Below are 12,466 nucleotides of genomic sequence, written 5' to 3' on the forward strand. Positions count from 1 at the left end.
TATAATTTGTTCCAACTTTAACAAACAGGGTCATAGTGTGACAAATAAAAGCCTCCTTTACTACCCACTCATCTGTTACCAGGGCAACAATCTGTGCATATACTGAATGAGACAAGAGTCATCTGGAACAATACTATGCAATTGTGTACTACTGCTATCCTGTAATACAGAAGTACAGGAGCTAACTTCTCCGTGCTTATATGCTCCTGATTTTTGTTTCAGAGGATACTGTGGTGAAGTGCTTGGGGTTTTTTAAAGCTGTTGGGGGAAAAAAGCAGAACTCCTCTTTTGTTAGCCAGCGTTAAACCCCATGTCAGCCATGAGCAGGGCTGCAACACCCAGAGCTGCAGCAGCGAAACCCACAATGAAACAGTGTAACACTTTGCCATGGCACATTTTCCTTCTTCAGCACAGCTTACTAAAGAGCAATTTGTAACTGCTGCTTTAAGATTACCAGTAAGAGAGAGATCATGAATTTGGCAGCACTTGAACTGCATGGAAGAATATTTTTCAGTAATGACAACGAGCCACTCTGCCTGCCTGCAATCTGAATTTTAATATGTCACCAGTTTATTAGGAGGCAGGGAGGGGGGAAGGAGCCAGATAAACTGCTTAACTGTGGCCCCTAAGCTCTTCCGTTTATTCACCCATTTAAAGATTGAAGGCTGCACAACTTAATCTAAACAGGTTTGCTCTTCCCACCTGCTCCCTGAACATCAGCAGGCATGATAACAACCTAACAAAAAAAGCAAGTTAGCTCTTGCACAGAAGATCACTCATTAGGAGAAAAATAAGTAAGAGCAGCCTTTACTATATACAGAGCACTAATCGTTCTGCAGGAGCAGCACTCTTCAAGTGACGGCTGAATTTGGAAAGCAAAAAAACCCAGTTCAACCCCCAAAACACAAAATCTGAAAGGATCCATATAGCTAAGTCTGGATGGATTTTCACACAGGCAGAACACAGCATTTATCTGTCATTCTCGCAAGCTCCCTATCACATTTCTAATTGCTACGACGACAGCAGACTCAACTCCTCAAAGCTAAAGTAATGGACAAAAAATAATTCTTATTTTCTTGAACATTTTTCCAAACACCTGCATTCCATTCCTCTTTAAAAACTTTCTCAACAATAATAGTGTGAGACAGAACATTGAAAATGGAAAGATACAAAGTGGAGTAACTTGAAAGCTACAAGCAAATAAGAAAAAATCTGTCTTTTGGAAAATGTTAGGTAACCTTAAGTACAGGTGGTACAATCTGAGCCAGCTACAAGAAAGAAAGGCAAGTTACACAAAGCAGTCCAATGTTTATGAGTTGGGACTCCTCCAATTATTCATCTCAATTCAGCCAAATGCAAGGTCAGATATCTAGGAACACAGAACAGAGGTCACACTTACAGGATGGAGAACTGAACCCTGGAAGTCAGTGACTCTGAAAAGAACAATGGATCATACTGGATAATCAGCTTAACCTGAGCTCACAGCCAGCTTCTGTGGCAAGGAGTCCACAAAGACACTGGATATTTCCACACCAAAGTATCAAGCCAGCCCTTGTCCCTGTCACTACCACAAAAAGATACTGAAATGAAGAAATGTTCAGAAAAAGGTCACTAAAACCAAACCAACCGACACAGAAACATCCTCAAAATGAGAATTCAGAGCTTACTGAATTATTTTACTCAAGTAAAGCCTATGCCATGGTCTGCAAGTAGCTATAAGAAAAAACATAGAACTTACTAATGGAGTAAAGAAAGTAACACAAGCAATACCTGGACCCAAAGCTAGTCAAATTTGTATAGTAAAGGTACATACTTTCAAGATTGGCTGAAACTAAATTTGTTAACATCATTACTATTTCATCACCCAAAGTCTTCAAAGCAAGATTATATGTCTGAAGTACATCCTTGTTTAAATACAAGTTACAGACTTCAAATGGAAACTACTGAATCAAATGTTTGGTCTGTGCTTTATAATGATCCCTGTGGGCCTTAAAGAATATTCATCTATGCTGTAAGGAGCTTGGAGAACAAACTACTCATGCTTTATCTTCAGGAGATACAGGCACAAACTTTTCATATCTAAAGCAATTATTCAAACAAGGCTCCCTGAATTCCTCAATACACAGAAATATACCAACCTTTTAGAAAACAAAATTAATTACCTCTTTAGCTATGGTTAAGTATATAATTTCCAGAAAGAGAAAAATACAATACTTGCTTAGGTAACTTAACAGATACTAAGCACAAAGTAACTGTTGTGTGAAATTGCCATATACTGCATTTTCTCTAGAGGCTTTCTTACAGGATAGCCTTGTTCCTTTCCAGAGAAGGGGAAAAAAAACCCCAACAAAACATGAAATAAACAAAACAAGCAAAAAGTCAAAAAAGCCTCCAATTCCACAAATTAACACACACAAAAAATTCAACACTGTTCTCAATCTTTACCTGTTCCTGTACATCTTCAAACTCTGAACTAAGCAGCTCTATGAAGATGGGGACAGCTCCTGCTTGGATAACTATTCGAGTTTGAAGGGAATTTCCCGAGGCAATATTTGTCAGCACCCACGCAGCTTCGAACTGGAAAACAAAATACAATTCAGTTTACTAGGAGCTTTCTATGCCACACCAAACATGGAGACTAAATGTCTTCTAAAACCAGAGAGATATGGCAGATTTGGCACAGGGAAAATATGAGACATTACTAATTAAAAGACAATTTGCAAAGAATTGAACCATGTATTTAAGAGTTATCACTATCACTTGACAAAAATTTGCAGCAGTTCCTTATGAGAACATTGGGTTGGCTGTGGCTTTTCAAATTTTTTTTTTTTGCTATGCATTTGTGTTACCTTTGCCTTTCTTACTGGCTAAGAACCTGTACACGAAACAATGTGCTTTCTCACAACAAGGCACCTGCATTCACTGAATCATCAGTGATATTCCTGAAGATGCAGAAGACATTGTTTGACAAAACTTCACAGACATGAAGCAAATAAAAGATCTACAAGAGATTTAAAAAAACAACCAAACAAAAACAGATTTCTAAAAAACAGCACAAAGAACTTATCTCCACCTCTGGTGATCAGTACTGATGCCAAATGTTGTTAGTGTATGATGTTTTTATTCATGAGTTGAAGAAAAAGTGAGATCCAGACGAACACTTTTGCATTTTCAACTGTTTTTGTCATTTATTATTTTAAAGTCAACTTGCAAAAGCATTAGCTTTTTAAGACAAAATGCAAATTTTAACCCTACCTCAGGCCTCAGAAAACACAGATTCCAGAAATCCATGTTTGAGTAGGCTTCTGCATGCTTTCAGCCCAAAGATTATTACACTACTTTAGCAAATTTACATCTTATTAGGTACATTCAGAATCTATAGAACTAAAAGACTGCATAAAGTTGAATGAAAAGTAAAAACCAAGAAACAGTAAAAATGGGAAGTTGTAAGCTATAAATGAATGATTTTGACATTACCAAAAGATACTGATCCAGCAGTATTCCAGTGGAAATACTGACATACCTTCAAAAACTCTCTATCTCTGTCTGAAGAGATAGAGCAAGGATTTATATTTGGGGTTTAGTTACAAAAACAACGCCTGCTAAGGAGTTTCACCAAATCCTGCAATGTGCCTGAAATACGAACTCAAGAATTAAGCTTAGACTTGTAAGGCTTTTCATTTCTAAGTGTTGTTAAAGAGTTTGGTTTTGAAAATACAATGAATCAATACAACTAATGCTATACAATTAATCCTGCCCTTCTGATCAACTGAACATTCTAGTAAGATTTGATCAGAATAAACAATTCCAAACTACATCATGCAATGCACAAGGAGTATGGTTTGCAAAATAAAGTAGCAACAAAGTCAAAACTGCAAGATTCATCATTAATAAACCAGAAGCAAAACATTGTGACCAGAACCTAAGGCCAACACAAAATGTTGCTTTCCTGTAATTCTATTTTCTCTGAAGCGAGTATCCAGTGTTCTGTGTTATGTTACAATATAACTATTACTCATCTTTCAACCACAGAGGTCTCTTATCCATATTTTAAAGTTTGTCCTCCAGCTTCCTACTGGTACCACCAGCCTGAACAATTCACAGTTTGGAGACTCACACTGTCTCAAGTCACAGAAGGATTAGAGAGTGACAGTTTCTCTCCTCCTTCTTCTCTGCAGACACCTGATGCTCCAGGATGTATAAACTAAGGAACAGTCACACAAGACAAAAGAATTCCTAACAAATTAGGCCTTCCTATCACTGATCTCAGAGGCCTAGTTTTTACAGGATATTCCATTGACAACACAGAAGAAAAACAGACCATAAATTCCCATTAAGTCCCAAGTTCATTGACATGGAAGTTGCCATATTCAATCCATCATACAAGCAGCTATAAATTATACTTCACTGCCTCAGAACAAGTTGAAAATCCTTTCCTTCTAGGCTAGGTCAGAAATGCCTAGAATGCCAAGACCAAAGGAATATTGTTGGAAACAATGACAGAACAAATAAAAACATTAAAAGGTGAGTTCCAGAAAATTTCCCAGCTGACCACAGCAAAAAACTCTGCCTGCGGATGCTAAATTGCCAATCAGGCAGAGAGATTTGGCAAGATGGAGGAAAATTACCCAGATAGAATGGAGTACCAAGAGCAACATACTCAAGCTTGTATTTTCACTACTTTCCTACCACTTCTTTAGGACAAGCTTGCACATTTCCACTCTGACTGATTTTTCCCATTTAATGTAAAAATCAATAAATGTTGCACCAATAAGGCCAAAAGAATTGCTTCCATTTATCTGCCTTAGGTTTCTATGCTTGACCCCAATAAGTAATAAAAGGCTTTTTTTTTTTTTTTTTTACAACACATAGCTTACAAATCTTCTATTGGAGTTGCAAACCATCCAGCTTAAATCTGGTACATATTCTTAGTTACTGTCCCCAGACTCCTCAAAGGAAGCTAACAGACCTCTGGAATTCAGCAGATAACAATCTGAAAAGTAACACCTGTAAATGCTTTCTCTAATGTGTAAAAAAGCAATTTTTTGCATATTCCCAGATTTCAACAAAATCTGGATTTCACATGGCATTCATAAACCAGTTTTCTTATGCATTTTGAAAGAATACTGATTGTAATCTATGTGTTGTATTTAAAGGTTACATGTTAACATATTTTTTCCTTAACTAGATCTAACTTTCTATTAGCCAAGAAAGACGGACCAGAAAAACGCACAGCTGGAAATAAGACAAAGGTAACAAAAGATTAACCACCGTTGTAGCACATATAATTCAGTTTTATCAAACCACAGTAAGGTTTCCAGCTTTCTATGCTTACCACTACAGATTGTATTTCTAATTCTAAACTTTTAATCAAAAATTTAAATCCTAATTCTGAAGATTTAAAACCACCTTCAATTTGTACAAAAAAGACAAACATTAAAGTTTTGTTTAATAGCTTTTCATCTGTTGAGTTCCAAATTTCAAGCTCTGTATTTGCTGAAGTCTGAAGACCCCATCCTATCAGTCACTCAATGCATGTCAGACATCTCTCTCTCTCCTGTCCTGCACCCAGAGGTCTTGCCAGAAATTCTGAAGATAAAATAGCTTTTTTAACATAGTGAAGAAAGACAGGAAGTATAGCCGAACAAATCACTAATTTTTTCCTATCTAATTTGCATCACCAAATGCCTTCCTAAACCAGGAATGCAGATACATTTATATTTTTATACCTGTAATGTACAGTTTTCTTTCCGCTTCAGGAACTCCACAAACCTGGCCACTACTCCTTGTGTGCTTATGACTTCATCTATCGGAGGATTTGGTTCTGTTTAAAATAAGAAGTTAGATACACTCATTTCTTTGTAAGGAAATTCTCAAATTATTGCATCAAAACAATATCCAGTGACATAATGACTGCTCTTTTCTTTGAGGGTGTTCTTTTTCTACAATACTTCACTAAAAGGCAACGGATTCCTATCTGTCAACATAAGAAAACTCCAGAGTTTTGAGGTAATAAGATAATGTGATTCTAAGCACTGCTGCACTCAGTAGTTTAGGCAGACTGATTTGAGAGCAGCAGCTCTGTGCAGTCACTCTGGCATGCACACATGCAGAGGACCTTTGGTATATCAGCCTGTTTGGGCACAGAGACACCACCTCCAACATTTAAACTTACATCCAAGGGAGATCTAACATCTGCAACACTCAGTACACATTTCAAGAAAAGAAGTGACTATTACATTCATCAAGCTGACATTGTGTCAAGCAGAGCTTGACCCTGAAATTTCAGTGTGAAACTCAATTTTTATTGCTGTCAAAGTAAAACCACATGCTAGGGAGCCTTCTACATTTTTCTCTAAGTAATTTCAGCCCTTACCTTTAGAAAGCAGCTTTCGGAACTTCTGGGTGGCTGAGAGCTGCTGCTCTGGACTATTGGAGAAAATCATCTCAATCATATCAGCAGTGATGACTGCACTCTAGGATTTACATGGGGAAACAGAATGAGGGTGATAGAGAGCAAAAGGGGAAAAAAATCTAGAATTAATGACATATACAATTACACAGGTTACATTATTATTAATTATACAATTATATAGGTTACATTTGCTAAACCAGTACAAAGTTTATTTCTTACTGAATAAAAACTTAGGTAAAACCATTATGGACAACAAAGGAATCATTATATATGAACATCTACATAAGGCAGCATCATTCTCAAATGCAATTGGCTTTACTGAAAGCCAAAATTCAAATTTTCCTCAAGATATGGCAAGAAAATTACTGTTCAGAATTTTTCACTAGTATTCTCTCCCTCCCTCTAAAATAAATGTAAAATTGTCAGCTTTAACAAAAAGTAATTATGTTAGCATTTAGACTTCCCTGAGATGTACATTTTGACTTACTCTCTTACACCAAAATGTATAAGACCTGTCATTTCTAGAAGAGTTGACAAACCCTAATGCTTGTTATCAACACCAAGTAGAGGTATTAAATTCTCCATAATACTGACAGTTTCCAATAATATGAACAAATTAAATCAGCAACCTTTCTTATGCTAGGAAAAATCTGACATTCTGTTCACCACATATGTACCCATGTAAAGAAGCATAAAAGTCAGATTTTTTTCTTCCACTTCTAATCTAATCTTCAGATCCATCTGATCAAACCCTTAGACAGACAGGGAGACAGATGACAGTGCTGAAAATACCTAAGCATTGTCTATAACAGCCAACAGCTCCAACTGTTAAGAGCCTGACATTAATGGCATTTAAGACAGCAAACTGTAATGACACTATCTATCAATTAGGCAAAAGCCTTTCCTTACTTTTTACTCTCTATTTGTTTAATATAAGCTTCCACACTAATGATTAATGGTATTTAGGACTTGCCTGATATTTGAATACTATCTTGAAGAGTAAGACCATATATTCTATTATTGATCTACCACACTGTTTATAAGCATCTCTCTGTTTCCCAGTAATTTTCAAGGCTCATACAGATACCAATAGCTCAGCCTGATTTCTATGGAAACATCACTTGCATACTCTGAACACAGACACTGTGAAAATCAACAACAGTTTTAACTGAGAACTGCACTTTCTTTAAACTTTTCTGGTGTAGAACTGAAACCTTTACCATTTTTCTTTCCACAGAGAAAGTAAAAAAGTCTAATTCCCACAAAAGTATTTTTCTGTAGTTTTAAATTCTAGCACGGAAAGGGGTTCAAGACCTCATGCAGACAGTTAAGCTAAGTCTAGCAGCGTTTCCAACACTTAGGTTAAAAATGGTGCCACTTGAAAGTCTGCTAAGAAAGCTTTCCACTGAGCCCCTCTTTAAATTTGTAAAGTGCAATAACACACTGCCTGATTTGTATTTTCATATTTCAATCAGTATGAATTTCAGATTAATAAAAACTCTGGGCAACAGTTGATAGAATCACCCATAATGGTGAACACTAAATCCAGGAAGTGATCAGCCTGCCAGGACAATGACATTTTATTTTATTTTCTTGAGCACAAATCCTCTGAAAAACCACTCACTATATGTCCCTGGCATTTTTCTCTCATGTAATCTTTTTCAGGGTGGTTCATTGACATGGGTGTCTCAGAGTTGTCCATCTCTGAATGCACTCTTCACATCATTCTGGAATTTCATTTCAATCACATCACTGCACAACAGATTTGCCCAGCTTCAACCAACACTGTATTCACTTCTCATCACTTACAGAAGTCATCTCCATGTTGTTCATCTGAGCCTCATGGAAGCCCCCATCTGACATCACTTCCTCCTCCGCTTCTTCCTCGGCCGTTGCAACATTTCGGCGTTTAAACAACTAAAGAGAGGAAGTATTTAACATATATATATATATATATATCTAATATACATAGCTCATATACACATAGCCAGTATATACACAGCATGTTGCATTATGCTGCTATAAAAACTACATATGCTATCACCTGAGAGAAGGCAGTACACCGGCTACAGCACTTCAACTGACAGCACATGGAGAAAGCTTAGCCATGGAGCAAATGAAAACAGCAATGTGCTAAAATATTGGTTCCTAACAGTTCTGGAAAACTATTCATTGATGTGCCCTTCTCTTCTTCACCATCTGCCTCCATCTACAAGCTCTCTAGCTTCCACACCATTGCTTTCTTGCAGAGGATGCTGGGGTTCAGAGACCTGATAAATTCCTGTGTGTTAAACATCTTCATAGAACACCTGCAGGGGCTCTGACAGTCGAGTTACAGCAGCAAAGAGGGCTCTGGAGGATGATTATACATAGGTTATTACACTGGGATGAGCAGAATTTGGCAGCTATGACTTAGACAAGGTACCCAGTCGAAGATGTCCTGAGAAGAGCTGGAGAGGCTACAGCTACTGGTCAGACAGTTTTGTTCAAACCCTTAGGCTGCTCTGGCCAATGTTACTCTCGAGTGAATGAGGGGCACTCACTCTATGTCTTGCAGTGCAGAAGAGGCAGTTAAGCGTGCAAGTTATTCTGATTTCAGACTGACTGTGTATGAATTTGGAGGGCAGGAACAACTAAGAAGGGTTTGAGAGAAGCAGAGTCAGAGACACTAAGGACTGTTTAAGGACTGGTCACAGATATCTCAGCTGCTGTGCCTTACCTGCTCCTCTCTCTTTTGCTTCCGTAGCTGAAGGCCCTCTTCCTCCCGCCTGCGACGCATCTCATCAGGGTTTAGAGATTTGTTCTTGTAGCTCTTCAGCCGGAAATTCTCTTTTCCTGAGGTCGTCATGATTCCTTCACAGTACAATTTAAAAAAGAAGACAAAATTACTCTTCAACAACACATCATTTTATATTGTGTCCACTCCTTAAACTCTGTAGCCATGAACTTCCAGCCACTGCCCCCCTATATTTCATCACCTAACTTCTAATAAAATGTAGAAGGTGGAAAGCAAAATTTCACAGAATTGTCACTTCGGTGTGGCACTTCAAGTGTCATTTCAAGTTCTTTACATCAGCTCAATAAACTTTTATTTTATCATTTTGAGGCACTGGAGATTAAATAAAATATTTTACTAAGAACTAAGGTCTATAAGGCAGAGTATATAGTGTGGACTAAAAAGAAAACTATACTAAAAATTTTAACGTTTCTCCACACAGAGAATTAGCCAAATTACATATGCCTGCTTTTACTCAAAAGTAAAGATGTCTTAGCTGCTTTTTAGCTTAATTTACTTTGCATGTCAGTAGAGGGGCTTTTTTTTCCACACTTCATAGCCAGCATTTTAAGCTAATTCAACACAACCCTGTTGAAGAAACTTGAAGAAACCCTCTGTTCTTCCTATCCAGACAAGGGCTACAAGGAAATTGAAACAAAAAGAAGAATTTTAGGTGAAGATGGTTTAACTATTATTGAAAATGCTCAGTCCTGCAAAGAAAGCTATGCTGTTGTTCCCCTCCCCCCCACCCCCCAATCCTGCCACTGTTTATGCAGAGGGGCCTTTTTTCAGCCTGTGATTTCCATCTGTCTTATGTAACTCAGTGGGTCGGCATTTATAGCTGCCCATGATGATTTGCACATGTACAACACCACACTTTGGTGTCACTTAGCATAAAGCAGTAGGTGGAGAACTGTGTGGAAAGAACTCATTCCCCTGAAAGCAATGGGTGTGGATCAGGTCTCTACTCTTAGTGCTCCATTCTGCTGCTACTTCTCTCTTTACATCATCCCTTTAAACCCAAAAGAGTTTGGGAATCAAATGCTCAACACATCAGTGTTTCCATGCATCTTCACAGAGATGCAGAGTCTCCAACATATTGTAAATCCTGTAACACAGAATTTAGCAAGCTGCACTATATAAAAAGTTACTCTACAAAGTACTTTCAAATGCTCTAATGTGTTGTATTAAATAAGCTACCTACCTCAAACTCCATAAGCACAGAATCACCAGATGATAAATGATCTCCTGTGCATTTTCTACTTTAAAATGAAGCAACATGAGTCTGTACAGATTCTCAACAGCTTAGGTTTCCTCTTTAAAATACATCAAACATATATCGAGTCTACTCTAACTACTCTTTCAGTTAGCACAAAGAGTTGCAAGAGAATAGTAGTTTTTAAAAAGATACTCAAATATGCTTCTTGTTAGAGAGCCTCTTTTTAAGTTGCTACTACCTGACAACCATTTATAAGAATTCTGATGATCAGAACTGACATTCACAGAAAACATTCTGGACATCACTTTAAGTGTTACTGTATTCTGACAACTGAGATTCAAAAAACTGTTCAGGGACACAGAACCACTACATTGATGGTCAATCACAGATTGCACCAAATGCAACATTAACAACCTGAGCATATAGGTAAGCAATTCTGCAGCCTAATTTGGCTGAAAAGGCTCTCCTGAAATGGCCTTTTTTTAATAAAGGTACGACAAAAAAATAAATCTCACAGCACCAGAAGTTCCCTACATCTTTCTTAACAGCTTTAGACCCCTTTCTTCCTGTGTTTACATGCTTGCACTTCAAGTGTTTGTGTTTCTTACAATATGCGTGGCAATTATATGTTCTTCACATTTTTAGTTTAAGTGACTACTACCTTCACATTGAACACACATACTATTTAAATAAGCCGGGATTTTAACTGTAAAAAGAAGTTCAATCAACAAACTCAAAACTTCTTGCATTCCTAAAATATTTTGAACAAAGTATTTTATATATTTTAGAATAAGCAAGTTGAACTCCAACACCAGGTGGACAATCATGAGCTAGAAGGACATTCCTAACAGGCAAATGGCTTTGCAGACACTCTGGTCATTCAGTTCCTGACCATGAATAAACACAGGCATACACTACAGCCCAGATAACATCTCAGGCCTTCCCCAGTGTTATTAAAAATTCCCCATTTTTGTCTGAAGTCTGTCTTCTCCAACTCATGAGACTGTATTTGCCTTTATTAGGGATTTCAGGCCTTTGATAACTCCTATGGTCATTTCACTCCTTCACTTTCAACACCTACAAGTTCTTAATTTAATTGAATTCTTGACAGGGAACATCTTTATCTCTTAATACTGAATTTCATCTAATTTCTATTATGCAGCCTCCATATAATGTTCCAATGTTTCTAAACATCAGTGACACAACCAACTTCATCATAAGTAAGTTTCCTTAAGTGTATTCTTCCTTACTGTACTTATTAACCTAGTTTCCCCCCCCATCTCCCAGTTTGCATACTGATTTTCTTCCAATTAATTTTGCTTTAAGATAATAATTTCCATTTTCCTCTCAGAGTTCTCTTAGCTCCTCCTGTTGTACCCAAAAATCACTGTTTCACTCATTGAAAATACAGGTATGGGATTTACTTGAATTCTTTCTCTGACTTTACTGCAAGCTCTCTACCCAACAGCTTCACAGACATTATCTTTCTTACACCCTCTACAAGCTGTAGCTGCAGGTTTTGGTTATGCTTATTTCTAACTTTCAAGACAGCTCACAGCTGACTAACCCCTTCCTCTACTTCATTAGTAAACTGTACACTTAAAATCCTTTCAAAATAGTATACTGTCCTTTACCTGGGAGTACAAACACCTACCACCAAATGACTGGGAAGAGAGTTTCTTTCTTAAAGGTGAAAAGGTTAAACTCTCTTCATCCTGAGAAGTTACCAATCAAACCAGAGATGGGTTCAATACCTTATTTTATACTAGGCCATCACTGGTAGTAAATAAAATCCCAGCACACAGCCACACACCTATTTTATACACCTGTCTGGCTAATCTCTTTAACTGTTAAACCCATAGTTATTTTCTAGAAGCAATTCTCATCTTGAACATACCTTAAAATCAATGTTTTCTTTACCATTCATTTACTGGTTTCCTGACTACTGGTGAAAAATTCAACGAGTGCAATTCCATCCAGCCCACACATACTGACAGCATCTTTGGACCTATTCAAATGTGTGAGCACACAATGGCTTTTCAGGACTAAAAATGTA

The 12,466-nt window shown here is 37.4% G+C and overlaps 1 protein-coding gene across 3 annotated transcripts in view; it reads right to left on the minus strand.

Moving 5' to 3' along the window:
• Positions 1-12,466, minus strand: part of KPNA1 (karyopherin subunit alpha 1) — a 58,655-nt gene that overhangs the window by 36,786 nt on the left and 9,403 nt on the right. For all 3 annotated transcript variants that reach the window (XM_064410383.1, XM_064410382.1, XM_064410384.1), the window contains exons 2-6: positions 9,135-9,268; positions 8,225-8,332; positions 6,377-6,476; positions 5,730-5,824; positions 2,446-2,577 (exon numbers count right to left, since the gene is read on the minus strand). In XM_064410383.1, coding sequence (XP_064266453.1) covers positions 2,446-2,577; positions 5,730-5,824; positions 6,377-6,476; positions 8,225-8,332; positions 9,135-9,263 — 564 coding nt within the window. In that variant the 5' untranslated portion in view covers positions 9,264-9,268. The remainder of the gene's footprint in view (positions 1-2,445; positions 2,578-5,729; positions 5,825-6,376; positions 6,477-8,224; positions 8,333-9,134; positions 9,269-12,466) is intronic.

The sequence above is a fragment of the Passer domesticus genome, chromosome 2 (assembly GCF_036417665.1).
Source record: "Passer domesticus isolate bPasDom1 chromosome 2, bPasDom1.hap1, whole genome shotgun sequence".
Classification (NCBI taxonomy): Eukaryota; Metazoa; Chordata; class Aves; order Passeriformes; family Passeridae; genus Passer; species Passer domesticus.